Source organism: Ursus americanus, chromosome 2, assembly GCF_024610735.1.
Source record: "Ursus americanus isolate L20-20 chromosome 2, mUrsAme1.1.p, whole genome shotgun sequence".
Classification (NCBI taxonomy): domain Eukaryota; kingdom Metazoa; phylum Chordata; class Mammalia; order Carnivora; family Ursidae; genus Ursus; species Ursus americanus.
In genome coordinates, this window is record NC_142128.1 from 41,470,047 (window position 1) to 41,490,464 (window position 20,418).

A 20,418-nucleotide genomic window follows, 5' to 3' on the forward strand; every position below is an offset into this window, starting at 1 on the left:
AGCCCCTTCCCACTACACTTGACCGCTAACGCCCACAATGGGGATGTGGGGAAGGGGCGCTAAACCCAGAAGCACTAACAGCGTTTGTCCCCGAGGCCCTGGCTGCAGGCCTGGCCCAGGAATGTGCCCAGAAAGGAAACGCGTTCTCACAGCAGGGACGGGAGGAGGGGGGCGGGGATTTGGCGCACCCGGGCCTCCCTGGGCTCCTCGACTAGTACCAGGATCAGCTCAGGGGCCCGAATCTCTGCCAGTCCCGCTGCCAGGAGCCCTGGGGCACATACATATCCTCGCCCCTCGAGCATCCTTCCCACCGGTGAGAGGCTCATTCCAACCTTTGTGCGCAGATCAGCAGGAGTCCTTGTCTGGGTTTTCAAGTCCTTTTATTAATCCAACCGTACAAAAGACCCCCAACCACCACATCTCTGCCACCGCCCCCCCTTTTCTTCCAAAAAGTAGTGGAGTGAGAGGGAGAGAAGGATTGAGCAGGCCCCCTCCCCCAGGAGCCACTTACAAAAGGCAGAGACGGGGATTGGGGAGGAAGACATCACAAAAATAGCAACAGATAAAAAAGGATCAACAGAACCACAAACACAACACAAAGCTCGGGGGTCCCCACCCCACCCCGGGCTGGAAGAGAGAAGCCCAGAAACCCCTCCCTTCTTTCCCACAGCCTCAAAGCGGCTGCCCCACCTGGGCAGACAAACACATTCTGCGGGTACATTTGCTAAGTCTTCACAGCCTAGGGTCCCAAGAGAAGGGGGCAGGGGACCAAGGACCACTAGCTCCTCTCTGGGCCACACCTGTGCCTGCCTTACCCACCCCACTGAGGAATGTGTGCTTGAGCTGCAGTGCAGGGTTCCTACCAGGCCCCCAGCCCATCTCTGGCAGGCAGTGCCTAAAAAATAACATATGAACACATGAAGCCCAGTGCAGGCCTCTGGCTGAGAGGAGTAACCGCTAGATCACTGGGCCCAAGAAGACAGAAAGGCAGGGAAAGAGAAGCAAAACAGACCCAGACTCTGGACTGCATCTCAGGACCACAGCAATGACCGTCCCACTGCCTCCCTTACCCACGGGCTGGGACAGGGATCCTTCTATCAGGAGATGAGGTATAAGGGTTCTGTGCCTTTCCAAGCTTTCCTTCAATCGAGCCAGGGAGGCAGAGGAATACAGATCCCAAAAGCTCTAGACCAGTGCGGGCAGGACCGCGCAACAATGGGCAAGGCGCGGAGGGCCGTTCAAGCAGAGTCCACACTCCAGGACAGTCTGAACTTCAAATATCCCGGTCTGCCAGACCGCATATCCCAATTTTTGGCAAAAATATGGTCATTAGGAGAAAAGCCCAAGAGAGGCTGAGAAAGGGCCAGTGGCTTTGGTATGAGGGACACATGTCCGGACAGCATCTCTTACCCACGGTCTTGAAGCCCCAATCACCGAGAAAGTGCCCCAGCCAAGAGTTCTCCCTTCAAGCTATTTGGTTCTCTGAGGGGGTAGGACTTGGGTAGGTCTTGGGATGAGGGAAGAGGGTGAGAAAAAGGAAAATTCCCCATTTATTCCCTAAAGCTGTCTCCTAAAGCCCATGAAAAGGCTACTGCAGGGATGGGACCCCAACTCCTCTGGCCAGAACCCTTTAACACGTCACTCCAAACACTAAGGCTGCAGCTGTGGGGCTAGCTAGGCGCGTCAGGCACGGGTGCTGCGGTATCCATCATCTGCACGGAGGAGACCCCTGCCCTCCAGATCTTCCTCCAGCCTCTCTTCTCTTGCAGCCACACCCCTCGGCCTTTCGGGGACTGGAGCCACCACAATGCTCGGCAGGGCTTTGGTTCCCTGGATCTGTCGATCTCAACATGTACATCTAAGTTTCCAGAAAAGTGAGCAATCCAGGCTCTTCCGCCTGCCCACCTCAGTTCCTTCTCCGCCCCCAGGAGTCACTGTGTTTCTGCCCCAGGGGGATGGGAAGCCAGTGGAAACAAGGACCAAGAGCCAGACTTGGAAACCATCCCCCTGGCCGGCGTCACCCATCATTAGCAGCCACCAGCTGCCCCACACCCTCACGGATGTACACAGACTGGATCTCCTTGGTCTTGAGGCAGAGATCACAGGCCCAGACAGCAGAGGCCTCGGTGGTCAGCAGCCCGTATGCGCTCTCCGTCATGCCCGTGCACTCACGGTGGAACCACTTCTGGCAGGAGGCCTCACACAGGATGGCGTCCTGGTCATCGTTCACCTCACTGCGACAGGCGCCACATGGGTACACCAGGCCTGGGGGAGGCTGAGGCCCCGAGCCCCCACCCGCCTTGCTGGGGGGTGCCAAGCTGTTGGCGTCCGGAGTCCCCCCACCCCGCCCACTGCTGTTTGGGGGGAAACTGGGCTGATTCCCGTTAACAGCAGCAGCTGGGGAGCCTGAGTGAGGCTCCTGGGGAAAAGCAGTGGGGGCAGGAGGATTCAAGGGCTTTCCCCCATCCTCACCACCAGGGCCAGGAAAGCCAGGGTCTGGGCCAGGGAAGGGACTTGTGTTGGGGGGCAGGCTGGGGAGCCCCTGACCAGGTCTCTGGAGAGGAGAAGGGCCAAAAGGTGCTCCTGGCTGGGCAAAGCGTTGGGGGAGAGAAGGGGGACCCAGCTCCCCTCTGGGAGGTTGTCCCATGGTGGGTGAGATCATGGGGCCAAATCCCCCCACTGGGCCTGGCATCATCTGCCCACCAGGAGGACTGAAGTTCTGACCCAAAGGCTGGTTGAAGGGTTGGCTAGGAAAGTTCATGTTGCCTGCAGGTGGGTAGCCAGGGCCCTGGGGGGGCATGTTGAAAGCAGGGCCCATAGGGTTGGGAGGGAAAGGGGGCGGCTGTCGACGAAGAGGCTGAGCGCCCCCTCCACCTGCAGTGCCGTAGCCTGGGGGTACCTGGCCTGCCATGCCCCCCTGTACCCGGAAGCCTCCAAAGGGGACAGGACTGCCAAGGAATGGAGGGGCTGCACCCCCCACCTTAGGGGCTCCGAAGTCATCCTCAAAAGGGTTGGATGCAACCAGGTGATCCACCATGGGAGTCGGGGGTGGTGCAAACTCCGTCAGATGTGAATATGCAGGGCCCTAGTGGGGAACAAATGAGGGACAGAGAGTCAAGGATGGAAAGAGCTAAAAACCAGGAGAGCAGCAGAAACACAGAACGTGTTCTGGACTCGGGCTCCTAACAGCCAGCTCGGACACAGAGACAGACCTCAGACGGTAACAGAGAAACAGAGGGTGGAGAAAGCAGGCAGAACTGTGCCGAAATCCTAGGTCTGTCTCTGAAGAAACTCAAGACCCCCGAGCAGGTATTCCGCTTTTTAAAGCCTCAGATTCCTCATCTGTAAAACAGGAATAATGCCTCTCTCCCAAAACTGTTAAAGCACCATTAGCACAGAGTGCCGGAGAAGTCATTAGAAAAAAACCTCAGTAAACGGTAGCTGTCATCTCCCAGGAGGGAACCAGGACAGGAAAGACGGGGGGGGGGGGGGGGGGGGAGGCTCCAGGCCTGACTGATAAGGTCAGTGGTCCCACGGCCTCACCCCCCCACACACACATTTGTTAGAAGTGGAGGGAAACGGCCAGAAGCAGAGTAGCTTTCTCTGCCCGCTGTACCTGAGGCAAGATACACACACACACGGCAGTGGGGGCCAGGAACGACCCCACCGGCAAGCAGCACTCACCTGAGTGTTTGACTTCCTTCGCTTCTTCTCCGGGCTCTTCATCTGCAGACCTGGAAGCGCGGCACACAAACACGTTTCCCTGAGGCTGCCCCCACCTCCAGCCTCCCGGGCGCGCCCGGAGGAGCTCTCCTAACTTGGACGAGCGCTTGCCCGTTGACTTCACAAATACGAACAAAGGTGCCTTACGAGACGCGCTGCACGACCACAACGACCACACTCTCGGCCGCCTCTTCTCTTAAACCAGAGACCTCCCCCCCCCGACTCCCCAGGGGCTCCGGCGATCCGGGTGTCTCCCAAACCCGGGGTCCTCCATCTGCGACCCCCGACCCCCGCCCCTCCCGCCCGAACCTCCCTTCGGGCCCCCGGAACCCCCATCTGCCCCCCGCCCGCCAGCTCCCCCCCCCCCGCGGTCCCCCGAGAGCTCGGCGGGCCCAGCCCCTCGGCGCTCTCACCGGCCTTGCCCTGCTTCCTCCCGGTGCCGGGCGGCGCAGGGGGCGGTGCGGGGCCGCCACCTCCCTCCAGCTTGTCCGGTGGGGGCGGCGCCGAGGCGGCCATGGGGCGGGGGGGCCGGGGTCAGCGGCGGCGGGGGACGGACGCGCCCTCGGGCGGCACCATCGCCGGGAGGGGAGTCAGGGCGCCCGCGAGGAGCGGCCAGGCCAGGCGGCGAGCGGAGCGCCAGCCGCCTGCCCGCGGCCACAGCAGCAGCAGCAGCAGCGGCGGCGGCGGCGGCAGCGGCAGCCGGAAGCGGAAGTCGGCGCGGTCACCACCACCGCGCGGCGAGGGGGCGGGGCCTGGGCCGGACCACCGGGCAGCCGAGGGGGTGCGCGGCGCGGCCCGGGGCGGGGCTGGATGCGGGGACACGTCCGTGCGGGAGGGGCCGCCCCCCCACCGGCCCCCTCCACGGGACCGGCGCCGCGGTCGAGTACGGGCAGCGACAAGGACTACGAGGCCGAGGTACAAGAAATAGGGACTTTAATGAAGAGGATTTCCCTTTGGTATAAGTGAGACCCGTGGAGACACCCCAACGAAACGAAAAGGCCAGGACCGAGACCTAAACTCGCAGCGGCAGGACGGGCTCCGGGCTGGCGAGGTGGCGCAGGCGGCCTCTACCAGGGCCCGTCACAGCCCTGGGGCCTCCCACCTCCTCCTTCCAGTCCTAGCTCAGGATCTGCGGCTCAGAGCCCCAGGTCTCTGGCAGAAAAGAGAATGCTGTCGGCCCAACTGCCTCAAAGGCTGGGAGGAGAAAATGCCAATCATTGTAAAAGGGCTTCGACAAGTCAGAGGTGATGTGTACACGTAATTGATTATTGTCATTTTGTGCTCAAGCCATGGAAAACAAATAAGGAAAATAAACCTACAGCCCTAAAACATATGCATATAAAATAAAAATAAATGCCTTCCCAAATCTACAGATGGTATTTGGGGATTGTCTACTGCTTTCGCCTCCATGTCCCCCTTCCTGCCTCCACAAATCCACCTGGGAGAGTTAAAAGTTCAGGAAGCCGGAATCCAGTCACCGCCCCCCACCCCAGCAGGAGGAGGCAGGGGTAGAGGCTGCAGGACCAAGGGCTATGCTTTGGCTGTAGAGTATAAGATGCATGCAACATGGGGGGGGGAACGGAACGACTTATGAAATGTATATACAGACCCCTTGGGTGAGGGGCACCTCCTGGCCAGGAGGCACTGAGCAAGGGAGGGGTCCATCTCCCCATTGGCCAGGAAGGGGGGCTCTGAGGCAATCTCTAAGGGTTGCCTATCCCCAGGGAAAGGGGACAGCTGCCATTCCTGCCTCTGTTCTCCCAACCTAAACTGGAGGGGATGCTGAGCAAGGAGAGGACAGGGTCCCAGAAGCCAAGAAGGTGTCAGCACCCCCACCCTCGACCTCAGGGGCTCAAAACTCTTTGCATAAAATATCTTCAGACCTAGGAGATGGTCAAAGGCACAAAGTTTAACCACTGGGAGGGAGGGTTGTTGAGAGGAGTCGGGGGTACCCTGAGCCCAGGGGTAGACGAAAGGTGTGATTCATTCCCCCTTCCCTGGAAAGGTGATTGCCCCATTAGGCCTTTCTCACTTCAAGGAGGCACGCTGCCTAGGCCTCCAGCACCCACCTTCTTGGGGAAGGGGGTATCAGATTGGCACAGGAAAGGCCCAGGGAAGGGAGCCACTCTGTACAGTAATACTTTGGTAAAGTTCGGGGAGAAACAGGATTCTACCCCAGGCTTCTGACAAACCCTCTCATTCAGCTGGATGCTGAGCCATGTCCACACTATCCCTGGCTCCAACACAAGGCCAAGCCCCCAGAACACTCCCAAATGAGGTCCTGAGAATCAAGGAATAGGGTGGAAGGGGTGGGCGGGCCCCTTCGGGGAGAAAGCACTGAGATGGATCACAGCTTCCGCTCAACGGGCTGCTGTAGACATAGTTCACTGCCTGCAGAGATGATGGGCAAGTGATTGTCCACATGGTAGCTGATGAGGTGGCTGACACTCTCAAAGCGGTGATCCTTTGTCCGAACCTGAGGAGTGGGAAGGAAGGGGTTAATTCAGGTGAGGAGTCAAGTAAGACCTCTGCCCCAAGACTGCAGAAATGGGAATATTCAAGGGGGTTGAGGAAGGGGAAAAGGACTGGGAGCGCTGTCGTCCCGATCACTGAGGCTTCTCTAGAAAGGTAATCCACAGCTAGCTCTGAGAGTGGGCAGAGAGGACATTAGCCCCAGAAACTGTGAAGCTGGGGGACATCTACTCTTCTGACCTGGAAGGTGGCATGTCTCAGAGGAGAACACATACTACGAAAAAGATGGGGAAGGGAGGCTGGGATTGCTGTAGAAAGGAGACCAAAGTTAGGGACAGTGGGGCAATGCAAATAGGTGACAGGACGCTGGGCTAAGCCCTGAGTCTGGAGATGCTGGGGAGGCCCCTGGCTCCTCTTGCAAAAGGAGACTTGGGGTTTCTAGACTCTAACTGTCCCATGCTGGGCATCACCACCTCTCCAGGATGGTTTCCTCGTTTGTCAAAAGAGGGGCTCAGGCAAGTTGAACACCTCCTAGCTCAGATGCAAATCAGGGCTGGGGAACTGAGGACTGAAAGGAACAGAGCTCAGGCTCAGGGGTGTGAGAAGGGAAGGATGCCATCCCGCCGGTAAGGGTGCCCATATGCACATGGCAAGCAGGGAAAGCGGGGGCAGCGAGGGGAGATGCATGGCTACACAGGAACGTGCTGCACCGCCCTTTCTGCCCCCCCCCACCCCGCCCAACACACACCCCTGCTACACTCACCACGCCCTCAGGGTCCACCAGCAGCAGGTGCTTGGGCTGCCCACTCTGCAAGCCGGTGAGCACGTACTGGCCCGGCGTGGTCGTGCTCTCCCGCACCAGGAAGTCCCCGTTGAGCTGCAGCAGTGCTTCAGCCTCCCGCCGGCTCAGCTTCCCGTGGAACCAGGGCTCCCCTCGGAGCTGCTCAGCCATGGCCACGGCCTGGGTAGGTGGAGGCACCCGAAGGGCATCTTCGAAGGGCTCTGGGGGTTCAGAGAGAAGGCTGAGAGAGGCAACTGGCACAACACAGGCCAGGACCCAGACCTTCAGGAAGGGGAGGCCAGGAAGGAGAGAGCAGGGCAGAAGAGGAGGAACCGAGTGGGAAGATGGAAATGCAGAAAAGGAGAGAGGCGCACTCACTCATGTCAAAGAGGTCTCTGGGCGCGCTGCCATTGATGGCAGGATTGGGGGGCCCAGCCCCACCCCCTGCTTGCCGGGCCTTGTCTAGGTTCTGGACGTTGACATAGGAAGGATCATCAAAGAGCTCTTTACCTGCTGAGGAAAGGGAGGCGTCACGGTGACCCCAGCCCTGCCTCCTGCATCCCCGACTCTCCCCTCCCAGCTCCCTTCACACCTGGGCAGGGTGGTGGAGGTGGCATCTGTTTGCGAATTTCTGGGTCTCCCCCGACAGGCTGCCCCACAGGCTGCAAGGACAAAAATAAGATGAGACCAGAAGCCCAAACCGGCCACTCCCAACCCAGGCCCAGCCCACCTCCATCCAAGTAACTTACCAGCGTTGCTCCCAGGTGGCTGGGGGTCTGGACACCAGGTGGAGTGGACCGAGCAGCCCCCAGGGGGGCTCCTTCCCGAAGCCTCATGTCCACCACTCCCCCAAGAGGGGGTTCCTTCCCCGGGAAATCATTATAGTACTGGTGGTCAGGTGGCTCTTCCTCCTCCTCATCCCAAGCTGAGCCATCAAAACCGGCCATCCTGAGAGGGACAGGAGGGAGGGAGGGAGGGCACAGACAGTGGCCATGGGCTGGGTACTTCCTGCAGGGTGGGCCTGAGGCTGGCTGTTTTCTATACACAGTCGGTCCATCCTCCCGACAGCCCTGCAAGATAGCTATTACTTCCTTCTCCAGTGACAGAGATGAGAGATGAGGGTCAGAGGCAGAGAAACTGGCCTGTGGTTTCACAATTAAAGGGTGGTAGAGCTGGGCTGTAACATCAGATTTGACTTTAGAGTTCGCGCCCTCGAGTATCATGCTATCTCCCAAGAGGGAGGGAAAGCACAAGGTAGAAAGAAGGTATCTGCTCCAGAATATTTTAATCTTCTCTAAATACTCAACAGCTAATGGCCCTAAGGTGGTAAAGAAAGGCAGAGATCTCAGGAAAAAGACATCCTCCCTCACCCAGACTCTTGGTGGCTCCTACGGGCAGGAAAATGAAAAACTAAGGATGGAGAAATGGGCAAGAGAGATAGGCCGGCAGCGCGGTGGCCTGGCACGCGAGAGGAAGAGCAGGGCTGCAGCAGGGCCTGGCCAGACTTTCCCGATGGCTCCAGGAAACATAAGAATGGCAGGAAGTGGGAAACAGGCACACAGGTTATCCCCCCAACCCCCGACCCTCTCGGAGCTCGAGTGTGGGCAGTGGAGCAGACCTGCCTTCTCAGTTTGGGCCAGCGCCCAGGAGCGGCCCCACACCCCCTGCACCTGCTCACCTGTCGTGAGGGGTGACCAGCTTGGGCGGGTTCCTGAGGTATTGTTTGAAGCGCAACTCGAAGGCCTGGCCGATGGTGCTGATGACATCCTGAGCGAGCCCTTCGGGACACTCCAGGATGTGACAGGCTGGGGGCACAGCAGAGGCGGCCCATGAGCCCTGAGGCAGACTGCTGGGAGGAGGCGCAACCAGGGGCCCTTGTCTTTCCGGCAGGAGCCCCTGCTTAGCTCCCCAGGTCCTGCTCACCTGCCTCACGGACAGCCGGCCCCACCCAGCGCTCCCCACCACGCCTCACCTCTCTGATTCACCGGGTCTTTGGCAACATAGGCGACGTACTCGGCTGTGTCCTGGGGTGGGCAGGGTCAGAAGCAGCCCCTTAGCTCAGTTTTACAGCCCACCTCACCCCTGACCCCTGCACAACCCAGGCCTTTCCAGATACCACTTCGATCCCAGCACACCCTCTTTTCCAACTGGTGAGGCCCCTACTCTCCCCCCACTGCCCTGTTCCCCAACTCACCGGGTCCCCACCGGACGCAAACGAGATAGACTGCATGTGGTGGTTGGCGATGATCTGAGGGTTAGGGCAGGGGACAGAGAAGGAAGGGAACGACATGGGTCAGGCAGCCTCAGGGCCCACACGTGGGCACACACGTGGGTACCCCCAGCCCCCTCCCAGAGCCCTGCAGTGTCAGTCCCACCCTTTTGGCTTCTTAGCCCAGGTCCCCCTAAAGCTCTTCCTTCCTTCCTGTCTTAGCTCCTGGCCTGGGAACCAAGTCCCTGCTCAGCCCTCCCAGCAGCGTTTCTGGCCCCCTCGCCCAACGCCACCAACCTGTTTGCAGTCTGCGGCCATGAGGTTGAGGCTGCTGGTGGAGACGGTGAGAGTGATGGGCATCCCGGCAAATTTCAGGTTACTCCTCCCCAGGATGGAACTGAGCGGGCGGCTACAGGGCTAGGGAAGGGCCCAAGGGTCTCAGAAGCGGGGGGTTCCCCACACCACGAATCCTCCACCTTCCGCCTTTTGACCTTCTCCCCACAGGTCCCATGCTTATCTTCCCCCTGCTCCCTTTCATTTCCCACCAGCACCCCCAGCCCCATCAGCCCCATCAGCCCCAGGTACCTTTCTCCTCCTTGTTGCCCCCTTGGCACCGGGCACAGCCTCACACACCAGACTGATGGCCTCCCTGGGGAGAGAGGGGTCCTCAGACCCAGAGCCTGCCTCCCACCCAGCTGGGGCTGCCACAGGGCAGGGGGAGGGGAAGACCAGGCCAGACTCCAGGGGCACTCCAGGCTCTTTGTCGTGGTGGATTGAATTAAGGGCCTTTAATATTTGATGACACGGAGAGGCCACTTCCTGGCTGATTGGGTTAGGGCCTCAGTGGGTCTGGCCCCACCCCCTTCCAGCTACCAAATGTCCCATTCCCTTCCCAAAGGCAGCAGCAACCTTCCATCCACCCCATTTTATACTCAGGCTCCAGCTACCAGCTGGCTCTGCCACCTCCCCCATCACTCACAGGACTCATAAGTAAGAAGGATCCAGACCAGAGGTGCTTCTTTTCACTCAGACTTCAACTCACTCCCCTAACTTTCTCTCAATCCCCTTTACCTAAAGATAACCCATGGCTAGCAAGCAACCAAGGCCCACTCCCCTGCTCCACTCACCAATCCTGGACTCCCCCCACCTGCCCCCTCCCCACTAACCTGGTGACCTGGGTGCGGGTGTTGAAGTCCAAGGCACGCATTGACTGCAGGACCTCCACACAGCCCATGTACTGAGGGAGGGATGGAGGGGAACAAGTCAGCCGCCTCCCCCCACCCCTTCACAAAGAGCCCTGGGCCTTTTCCCTACGAGCTCCGAGCTCCGTAAAGGAAGAGTAAAGGCAAAGAAGTTTTGCCCACTGCCTGCGGCTACACCCTTCAATGTGCAAGACCACAGGAAATGAGGAGCAGAGGAAAGGGCAAGCTAGGAGGGCCTCGGGCATCTGGGAAGAGAATGTGGAGGGCAGTGACGGACACTGGGGGTGGGAGGGAGCAGGGGTGGGAGTGGAGTGACATCCCCAGAGGGAGGAGGCTGGAGAACACAATCAAGATTCACTCATTCCAACACTTACTAAGGGGCTGCAACGTGCTGGGCTTTGTGCTAAGCATGGCAGGATGGGGGAGTCACAAGAAGGATGGGGTGCAGGCAGAGCAAGAAAGGTATGAGAAACAGGACCCTGAAACCAAGGGAGGTGCTGGGAAGAGCAGAAAACAGGACGCTCCAGTAAAGCTGGAAAGAGCAAAGGAACCGGAGGGGTCTGGGAGGGAGGAGGGAGGGTGGAATGGGAGGATGTTCACTCACCCGAACCAGGTAGGAAACCCCTGGTCCCATGACTTTGTCGTTGGGATGCAGCCAGCCCCGCGTGGGCTTATTGACAAAGCTCCCGTGGCGGGTCCACTCCTCGCCCCCCAGCTGGCCCCCTTCCACCCGAGTCCTGCGCCCGCCGCCTCCACTCAGCTTGTTCATGTCCTGGAGGAGGGGCAGGGGGCCTGAGTCTGGCTTGGCCGCCCCTACGATCCCCTCCCCATCCTCCGCTGCCCTTCCTGGCTCCCCCTTTGGCCCCGGGCGCCCCCCGGCTGGGTTGGCCAGCTTCAGGTTGCTCATCCGGGGGAAGAAGGAGCACAGGGTAGTGGGACTATCATCCCCAGGCAGAGGTGGCAGGATGGGCCCCAGGGACGAAGCTGATGGGGAAGGCAGCTCCTCCGGTGGGGTGGACCCTGAAGCCCCCTCCTCCAGCGATGACAGAGACTCATTCCGAAGTGGGTTGTACTTGGGCTTGGGGGGCAGGAGATCCATGGCGGCAGTGAGAGGGAGGCTGCTGCCCAGCCTGGCCCCCCTGCCAGTCAGGGCAAGGGGGCCAGGCAGGGGGCATCCCCAGGCCCTTAGTCTGACCGGACCTCTAGGGCCCAGGGATCTCAAGGATCCTGGGGAAGGAGAGGGACAAGTGGCGCCAGCGCCCCCAGCTCAGACCCAGAGAGTTTTGGGCCCCATCCCCGCCCAGCGTGGAGCCTCTTCTCTGGCAGAGAAGAGAACAGGCTGGACCCAGAGCTGCCTGGCTCCTCCCCAGGGGCGGAGAGCTAAGGCCAGAGACCAATCCCGAGGACAGTGCTGACTCACAGGCTCTAAGGGGCTAAGCCCCCACCACAGCCCCAGCCTAGAACTCGGGCAGGGATAGAGCTCTCCTTGCCACCCCCGCCCCCGCCCCCAGACAAACCACCAGTAATCTGGGGAGGAGTAAAGTGGGGGTGGGAGGGAAGGATGTAGAAATGAGAAAGAAAGGAGGGAAATAAGAGGAGGTCTGGATCAATCCACACAGGACATGGGCAGGCCAAAGGGAGCAGGAAGCTGCGGGAGGGTAGGGGGAATGAGAGAGGAAACAGAGGGAGCTGGGGGTGGAAAAGGGAGGGGATCCCTGAGCTCAGCACTTCCCTTCCTGTCCCGGTGGAACACTCAAATGTCCCCCTCCTCCAGGCCAGCGCCCCCCCCCCAGCACTACCACACAGTGGGGTGGCGGCCCCAGGGAGCCTGGGCCATTAGCACCCTCTGCTACCACAGCTGTGGACAGGAGGTTAAGAAAAGGGGAAAGGATGGACGTTGTCCTGAGGGACATGGTCCCAGTGGACACAGAGAGGGGCCAAGAGGAAGAGCAAAGCTGGAGAAGTAAGGGGAACAAAGTCCAACTTGGATGGCATACCCAAGAGTCACCAGGCAGGAGCTGGGGTAGAGGACAGGCTGATGGAGCCCTACCGCAAGGAGCTCTACCGCAAGGAGCAGCGGTCCCCAGCCAAGCACTCTTTTGTGCCCCCTTCCACAGACCTAGTCAGCAAACCCAGCTGTCAAGGGCGGCTAGGCGGATAGGTGGCAGCTCTCTGACCTGCCAGGCAGGTTCATACCCCCCCCCCGGCAGTGGTGACTAGGGAAGGTACAGGTGTCCACCACGGAGCACAGTGCCCCCCAACACCAGGGGCAGATTCCGGCTGGAGGAGGTGAGAGAGTGAAACAGTTCTCCAAGAGAAGTGGGGGCTACAGGCCATGTAGGGATAAAGAGAGCAGAGGCCAAGTCTGTGCCAGGGGTGCCAGGGACGCGCTGGACACAGTAACAGCTGCAGCCCGTGCCTTCCACACACGGCTCCCAGACATGGCTCTGGTGGAGGAACCGGCAAAGTCACCAAACAAGAAGTAGTAGAAGATACATACTACCCCACGCTCACCTTGGTATTACCTATTCTTAAACTTCAGAAGATACAAAGATGCAAACTATAGCGATTAATAATACTAACGCTTAAATGGTGCTCGATACTGTGCTAAACTCATTTCCCTGGTCTCAGTCACTCCATTTCCTCAGGCCTTCTGCGCTCAGGCCTAGAGAGATCAAGGAGGCAGTTCTGCCCTGGCTTGGCACCCCCCCCCCCCACACACACACACAGGCCAGGACGTCCTCCTCCTGCGGGAGCCCGCACAATCCTGAGCAGGGAACAACCAACAGGTGTGGGCGTTTGGAAGGAGAGAAAGAGGAAGTCGGCTCTTTAAATTTGCATAGGAAAGAAGATTGCCTACTGGGAAGTCGGGGTGGCTGGGTGTGGGGGAGAAGCTGCTCCTGGCTTCTCGGCCCAGCAGGGAGGAGGAGGCAAGTAGCAGGAAATGGCGAAAGCCTCAGGAATGTTTCCAGAAGGGAAGGCTGGGCGAGCGGGACCAGGAGGAATGCCCAGACAAGAACGCTGGTTAGGGGGAGGGGAAGAGCCAAAGAAACGGTGGAGGCTGGGGAGTCCCTTCCAAAAAAAAAAAAATCAAACAGCAAAAAGGTCACTATCCCCTCCACCCACGCCAAGCCACCGTTTTCTGGCAGCAGAGAACTTTCGCTCCTGTCGCACCCGCAGGTCACACGCCAACAAACCCATGGCCCTACCAGCTCCCGAGGTGCAGGTGTGAGACCTACAGCTGTCTCTGGGGCGGAGTCGGTCCTAGGCAGAGAAACTCCGGGCCTGGGAACCCAGGGGCAAGCCTCTCTCCCCCTCTCGCGCCAAACCCCAAGTCCAGCCCCCTTCCAGCGGGCCCACCCTTAGCAGGGGGCAGGGGGAGACAGAGGGCTGCTTCGGACCTCGCACTGCTCAGAACCGGGCGGAGCACTTGGCCTTCCCACCTGCCGGAGCAGAAGCGCTTGGGAGAGCTGGGCCGAGGCCCAAACGAGAAAAGGGAACTCTGTCTGCAAGGGGTTTCGGGACCCAAGACAGCGCTTCTGAGGAGGGGACCCGGGTCCCACTCGGAACGCTCCCGAGGGGGCGTGGCCCCTAAGTCGCGTGCACCGGGGACTTCCAGGAGGCGAGGCTCCCGGACGGCCCGACGTGGTCAGGGAAGGGGCGGGGCCTCGGGCGGGGCCCCTGGGGAGGCGTGGCCTCCCGCGCCCGGCCCGTCCGCCGAGGGGCGGGGCTCTGGCCTTCTGGGAGATAGTCTTTTTGATGGACCCGTCGCCAGGAGGCGGGGTCTCGGGGAATTGGAAGAACTACCGTCAGGTTTCTTGCAGTAAGGCTTGGAAGCATGTCCGGGGGTGGGACTTCCAGGAAAGCTGGGCGGCAGGGTGGGGTCGTGGACAATAAACAGAAAAGAAGTCGGGGTTCGGGGAGCCCCCTGAAGATGGGGGTGGGACTTCCGGGGAGGGGGTCTCAGGGGGCGGGACTTACGAATAAGGACCGGAAGTAGGGTCCTGGGAGAGGGGTTCCGGGGTGGAGGAATGGGTCACCTAAAGAGAGGGAGAAGACCAACTCACCAGGGCCTCATGGAGTCTCCGCACCGCACCGCGGCTCGATTTGGTTCCGGATCACGCCACTGTCTCCTTAGGTCGCCGTTCCAACTTTCTCCCCGGCCTGGCCTCCTTGAAGAAACTTTATTGCACTCACTTCCGGCCTCACTAACCCCTGACCCTCTACCTCAGCGTCCCTCCTTCAGCCGTCCCACTTTTTCCCGAGTTAGCCAATGGCAGCGCGAGAACGCGCACGGGGGCAGGGATAGCCAATTAGAGGCGTACTTTTCACCTACGCTCGTTCTTGACGAACGTAAGAAGTATACTCCAATAAGGACTCGAGGAGAAGCAAATCTAAGCCAATCCGAGGCTTGAAGGTGGAGTTGTCCCACCTTAAACCAATGGGACCAATAGGAAGCGCGGGCGGCGTGTTTGAAAGCGAGGCCAAAGTGGGTGGGAGCGCGTGCTGCTGGGAGTTGTTTGGAGGTTGGCGGCGCGGGCCTGACGGTCCTCAGACTGATCGATCATGTCGCACAAACAGATTTACTATTCGGACAAATACGACGACGAGGAGTTCGAGTACCGGTTAGTGCCGGCGTGGGGGCCATAATGAGGTCGTGAACTTTGACAAGTGAGGGCAAAAGGAGTTAGTCACCGGGGCTGAAGCGATAGGACCGACGCATGCGCGAGAGACTCACGGGACGCGGGCGGGGACGGTCGCGGGAAGAGCAGGGCGCATGCGCGAGGGCCTGGCGGCGGCGAAGTCGAAGTCGGCCCTGAGCTGTGGAGCGAGAGGAGGGGTGTGGCTAGAGTTCAAGGCTGACCCCCTCCACCCTGGCGGGGTTCTGGAGCGTTCTTTGAGCTTCCCCGGGCACGGGGGGCTTGGGTGTGCGGCTTGTTGGGGAGGGGGCCTGCTAGATGCCCCTTCTGGATGCACCTGCGATGTCTTACCCGGCGCCGGGGTGCCGCGGGCTCAGGAGCTGACCCGGAGCGTGAGCACTGCGCACGGTCCCTGCCTCTCCCGACCCAGAGAGTCGGAGCAGAGCCTGCCGGGTTTCGGGAGGAGGCGGTGGTGCTGTGCTGGGACAGGGACCGGTGTGGGGAAGTAGCACTCGCTGCGGGATTGCGTCTGACAGATGCAGCGCCGCGATTCCAGGCCGGAAGATCGGAGACGAGCAATACTGCTCGAGCCGGCGTTCCAGGCATTCAGTGCGACGCTTACACGGACTGCCTAGTTGGTGTCTCGTCTTCCACCATGAAGAACATAGAATGGAGACTTGCCAGGCTTGGGTTTCTTTTCCAGCCGACTGGCTCCGGGCTTTCCGGGGACTCGGTGTGTGCTGACCCATACTGGACCGTGGGCGGGTTAGCTTTCTTAGCCACGTCTGAACTCGCTAACTAAACTCCGTGCTTATCACCCCTTTGCAGGGCTAGCTTCATCGCCCTGGAAGTTTAAGTCCTGGCAATGCTGTCTTGGTTTAAGACAGGGGTGGCTGTTGCCAGGGTTTGTTGGTGGCGTTGTCAGTCTGATCTGATTAGGTACTGAAGACAGTCCCTGTGCCAGGGCCTTGTCGGAATGGCCGCTCACTTCACGTATTTAGATTAGAATTATGCCTTTGCAAAGGATCTCCGCTACTAGTACGGAGAGCATCTAGTATATTTTCACTGAGTATGATGGAGTTTATCTGGATAAGCCCAATTCATGTCAGAGTAATAATTTTTTGCCATGAAAGGAGACTTATCCTTGGTTAGGAGAACACGGGGTTTCCCAAAAGAAGTGTCACGGCAACTCTCTTCAAAGTTAGGAAAATGAAATCAAGGGTAGATTTTAGAGGGTAAGACACTTACATTTCATCCTTTGTGATGGCTCTTCCACAGGGTGCTCCACAAGAGGCCCTTCTTCCACAAACCAATCCTTTTCAAAACTACTTTTAATTATTAACACTGTGTGTGCCGTGGGGCTGCCCTTCTATCATTCTACGGTAAGGCAGGAAAACAGGTGCTCCCTCACTTGAGTTATTCATCAATGTGTGCTTTTTAACATGCTTTGGTGAGGATTTACATAATTGGCCTTTATTTCTAGTTGCCTCTACCCCACAATAAGATTATATAAACTCCCTACCATCAGAAACCAATTTTTTCTTTTCTATCCTCTCAGCTTTGTATGCAAGCTCTTGTCTAACAGACTGCACCCAGTACTGATGTGAATTCCCCCCATCTTTCCATGTTTCTGTTAATAGGCATGTTATGTTGCCCAAGGATATCGCCAAGCTGGTCCCTAAAACCCACCTGATGTCTGAATCGGAATGGCGGAATCTTGGCGTTCAGCAAAGTCAGGGATGGGTCCATTACATGATCCACGAACCAGGTTGGTATGATGTTTGAATGTAACCATGGAGGGAGGGCTCCTTCCCTGAGGGGAACACGGAATGATGAGATCGTATAACCCAGAGAAATGGGGGGGGGGTGGTAAGGGTGCTTTATTGGCTCCTCACCAGCCATCTAGAAAAACTGGAGTGACCAAAAATAAAAGGAAAGTATCTGGGAAGTTCAGAGACAGCCTGTCCCTGAAAAACCTCTTTTAATCTCTAGTTCAGTCCGAGTGTACCCTTTTTTGTCTTAAGGCCACATATACCCTCATAGCTATTGTGTCCCCTGCATCATTCTCCATCAGAAAGCGAACTCTCAGATGTGTTCCAAACATGCCAAGGAAAGCATATGCCTTGATAAGACACCAGACCCCAAGCTGCCAGGCAAAGCTAATACAGGATCCCTGGGGCTGTAGAGACACAACAAAGGAACTGACACTAACAGTTCTCCGCTTGGCGGACAGGCCCAGCTTCTGGCTCTGCTTCTAAGGCCGTATGCTTAAATCTTAATTTAGTCATAAAGATCTGAGCGGGTGATATCTGGGAAGTGCAGAGCCCAGGGCGAGTGTGTCTCTTCGATGTCATTCACTCTTCCAGAACCTCACATCTTGCTGTTCCGGCGGCCACTGCCCAAGAAGCCGAAGAAATGAAGCTGGCCACCCTGTCCAGCCTCGAGCTTGACACAGCTGTTCTCGCTTGCTAACATCTTCCTGATGACATCATTATGTTGCCTTCTTGTTTCTCACTTTGATATTTAAAGGATGTTCAGTACACTGTTTGTGCTGCTGACTGCTTTGCTTGAGCAGAGCCAACAGCACCATGGCCCAGCCAGATGAGCGCTCTTCGGGCTGCAGCCTCAGCTGAGTGTTACCCCAGAAACCATGCTTGAGCTCTGTACCCAGCAGAACACACTTGGTAGATGGAGGAAGCATCTGAGAAGGCAGCTATGGCTGTTACAGGGATTGTGTAAACTTGCTGTTTTGTTTTGTTTCCTGCCAGGTGTTGTATGTACGGTGGTTTGTTTCAATGTATTGGAAACTTTTCATTTTATTCAAGAAATCTGTTCCATGTTAAAAAGCCTTGATTAAAGAGGAAGTTTTTATAATCTGATTCCTTAATTGTAACGTTTTTTTTCCCCTATCAGGGTGAGCATTACACTCAGTATCATGTTTCTGATTATATTCCTTTTGGTTAGATAATGAAGTTCAGCTCTTTGCTCATAATGAGGTTTATTTCAACATTCAGGTAACTGGTTTTTAATCTACTTTAAGCAGACTTTCTGTCAAATTTCTGAAATATATGTGGCTCTGTTAGCCTGAGGAAGAGAGTATGTAGAGACATCATCTCATCAAAACACATTAACCATTTCCTACAGTCAGGGATGCTGCCTGTAGCGCAGTCCTGATATTTGAAGGTCACAAGAGGGTAAAGGGAGGAGGCTGTCATCCCTAGGCTGCTCCTGTGCTCCACCTCCTGCCCGGCCTATGGCTCAGGCATACCTGTGGCCTGGAGGGGTGGGGGGGAGCCTGGGCTGTTTTTAGTGGCAAGTACTGATACCTAAGTCATTCCTTAGAGATACTGCCTTAATTGGTCTGGGGTGGGGCCTGGATGTGGGAATTTGAAGCATTTGGCGGGTGGGGAATTTCAAGCATTTTTATGCAGGTAGTTGGAGTATTAACTTTGAGAAAACAGGTGTAAGCTGTAGTTGTTCAAGAAAACATTTCTCCAGGGGGCGCCTGGCTGGCTCAATGCGTGGAGCAGCGGACTCGATCTCAGGCTTGCAGAGTTCCAGCCCCATGTCGGGTGGAGAGAATAACAGTACAAAATAAAGGAAATGCATCTTACCCTTCTCCCTAGCTTCCATCCATTTATTCCTACGGCGGTTGTTCAGTTGTGGTCCCTGAGCCAGAAGCATCCACATCACTGGAACCTTGTTAGAAATGCAAATTACTGGACTCCACACTAGACCTACTGAATCAGAACTCAGGGCTGGACCTAGCAAGGTTTTGACAAGCTCTCTAGGTGATTCTGGTGACCACTCAAGCTTGAGAACCCTCTGATAAAGAATTGGACCAGAGCATTTTTGTGGGAGGGGTGGCCAAATATTACCCGTACTACTAGTAAAGATAAGGGATCATGTGACATATCATTAGACAAGTGGGACTTTTGTTTTGCCTTTAAAATTTTTACTGGATGTCTGGGTGTCTCGGTTGGTTGGGCATCTGCCTTCCGCTCGGGTCCTGGTCCCAGGGTCCTGGGATCAAGCCTGGCATCCAGCTTCCTGCTCAGCAGGGAGTCTGCTCCCTCTGCCTGTAACTCCTGCCCCCCCCCCATTTGTGTGCTCTTTCTCTCTCTCTCTCTCTCTAATAAATAGATAAAATCTTTTTTAGAAAAAAAATTTTTTAGGGGCTCTGGGCTGGCTCAGTCCATAGAGCATGCAACTCTTGATCTGGGGGTTGTTGAAAAAAAAAAAAAACACACAGGGTTTATTACTTGAGAAAGAATGGTCTAGAAGCCTGGCTCTTCCTTTCACTTTAGTGTTGTTGCTGTGTGGCATCCCTTAACATTTCTTAGCCTGTTGCCCATTTCTAAAATGGGCATCATCTATCTTGGGCTTTAGAAGAGTAAAAGGAGGGTGGTGTGATTCAGCTGTTTTCCAAGTGATGAATAAATTTTAGAGGTTTACTACAGAAAAAAGTCTAGGGACCAGAAGCATCAGCATGACAGGAGAGCTTGTTAAATGCAGATCTCAGGCTTCTACCCCAAACTTCCTGAATGGGGGAGATCTAATCAGCCTATTAAGAAGGTCCCAGATGGGAGCACCTGGCTTGCTCAGCTGGTAGAGCATTCGACTCTGGGTCGTGAGTTCAAACTGCACCTTGGGCATAGAGATTACTTACAAATTTAAAAAAATTTTTTAAAAAGGTCCCAGATCAAACGTTAAACTTTAAGAAGCACTTTTAGACCAAAGGCAAGTGAAATGAGAGTAAGCTAGGACGATGTAAGAATCCGAGTGGATACACAGCACGGCCTAGTTGGCTGCCCTCACTTGAGCCTGTAAGACCAGTAATTGGGCAAAGGTGATGTTCAAACAGAACTATCCTAGAGCAAGGGCGGGGGGGGGGGGCGGCAAGGCTTTTTCTTGTCAAGAGGGTTAAATATATAGCTTTATCGTTTATAATAGAGGTGAATGAAAACTCACCTCCAAGATCTTCCTACCTCATAAGTGCTGACACTTGGTGTCCCTCCAACTTGCATGCCGCACAGTGTAAAATCCCTCTGGCAACAGCCCCTGCGCCTAGAATTAGGGTTAGTGCCTGACAGCACCTGCACACAAGAATTTGAAAACAGGACAGAAGTGAGAGTCACGCCTCCCTTTACTTGCAGCCCCACAAAGCGCACCCCAAAGTCCCTGGAGCACCGCCCACCACCGCCCCTTCCGCGCCCCAGGTCCGTGGGGCCCCGCCCCGCCCCCCGCCGGCGGCCCGGCCCCCGCAGTTCCGGGTGGGGGTGACCACGTGCTTGTCGCCAATGACAACCCGGCGCTCCTCCCGCCCCCTAGCTAAGGCGGGCGAGCGACAGCCGGCTGCACCAATAGGCCCTTGGAAGTCGTCTGAGCGAC

General features: G+C 57.2%; 3 protein-coding genes across 5 annotated transcripts; 1 reads left to right on the plus strand and 2 right to left on the minus strand.

Annotated features, from left to right (window-relative positions):
* Positions 1-358: 358 nt before the first annotated feature.
* On the minus strand, positions 359-4,427 carry PYGO2 (pygopus family PHD finger 2). Its single transcript, XM_045784201.2, has 3 exons — positions 4,137-4,427; positions 3,685-3,734; positions 359-3,085 (listed from the first exon to the last, which is right to left on the minus strand). Exons 1-3 carry the CDS (start codon positions 4,237-4,239, stop codon positions 2,018-2,020), a joined length of 1,221 nt encoding a protein of 406 aa, XP_045640157.1. The 5' UTR covers positions 4,240-4,427; the 3' UTR covers positions 359-2,017.
* Positions 4,428-4,639: 212 nt separating this feature from the next.
* SHC1 (SHC adaptor protein 1) lies at positions 4,640-14,621 on the minus strand. 3 transcript variants are annotated; one of them, XM_045784151.2, is made up of 13 exons: positions 14,455-14,621; positions 10,992-11,159; positions 10,352-10,422; positions 9,771-9,834; positions 9,483-9,602; positions 9,171-9,224; positions 8,949-9,000; positions 8,655-8,781; positions 7,726-7,924; positions 7,569-7,638; positions 7,355-7,489; positions 6,959-7,197; positions 4,640-6,199 (listed from the first exon to the last, which is right to left on the minus strand). In XM_045784151.2, the coding sequence occupies exons 2-13, from the start codon at positions 11,154-11,156 to the stop codon at positions 6,071-6,073; spliced, it is 1,425 nt and encodes a 474-aa protein (XP_045640107.2). In that variant the 5' UTR covers positions 11,157-11,159; positions 14,455-14,621; the 3' UTR covers positions 4,640-6,070. The 3 variants fall into 3 exon arrangements, with proteins under 3 accessions (XP_045640107.2, XP_045640106.2, XP_045640105.2); XM_045784150.2 differs by lacking the exon at positions 14,455-14,621 and having other exon boundaries at positions 7,355-7,486; positions 10,992-13,759; XM_045784149.2 differs by lacking the exon at positions 14,455-14,621 and having other exon boundaries at positions 10,992-13,759.
* Positions 14,622-14,857: 236 nt separating this feature from the next.
* Positions 14,858-17,906, plus strand: CKS1B (CDC28 protein kinase regulatory subunit 1B). Its single transcript, XM_045784231.2, has 3 exons — positions 14,858-15,012; positions 16,668-16,795; positions 17,394-17,906. Exons 1-3 carry the CDS (start codon positions 14,954-14,956, stop codon positions 17,444-17,446), a joined length of 240 nt encoding a protein of 79 aa, XP_045640187.1. The 5' UTR covers positions 14,858-14,953; the 3' UTR covers positions 17,447-17,906.
* The last annotated feature ends 2,512 nt before the right edge of the window (positions 17,907-20,418 follow it).

Bases quoted from the DNA above. Each gene is read 5' to 3' on its own strand.
- SHC1 (XM_045784149.2), bottom strand. From the start codon at position 11,486: ATGGATCTCCTGCCCCCCAAGCCCAAGTACAACCCACTTCGGAATGAG. The intron at 9,225-9,482 runs GTTGGTGGCGTT...CCTAACCCTCAG, and splicing joins TGGCCGCAGACTGCAAACAG to ATCATCGCCAACCACCACAT. The intron at 7,198-7,354 runs GTGAGTGCGCCT...CTGAACCCCCAG, and splicing joins CAGAGACCTCTTTGACATGA to AGCCCTTCGAAGATGCCCTT.
- CKS1B (XM_045784231.2), top strand. From the start codon at position 14,954: ATGTCGCACAAACAGATTTACTATTCGGACAAATACGACGACGAGGAG. The intron at 15,013-16,667 runs GTTAGTGCCGGC...TTCTGTTAATAG, and splicing joins GACGAGGAGTTCGAGTACCG to GCATGTTATGTTGCCCAAGG. The intron at 16,796-17,393 runs GTTGGTATGATG...TCACTCTTCCAG, and splicing joins TTACATGATCCACGAACCAG to AACCTCACATCTTGCTGTTC.
- PYGO2 (XM_045784201.2), bottom strand. From the start codon at position 4,239: ATGGCCGCCTCGGCGCCGCCCCCACCGGACAAGCTGGAGGGAGGTGGC. The intron at 3,735-4,136 runs GTGAGAGCGCCG...CCGCGCTTCCAG, and splicing joins GAGGAAGCAGGGCAAGGCCG to GTCTGCAGATGAAGAGCCCG. The intron at 3,086-3,684 runs GTGAGTGCTGCT...GTTCCCCACTAG, and splicing joins GAAGGAAGTCAAACACTCAG to GGCCCTGCATATTCACATCT.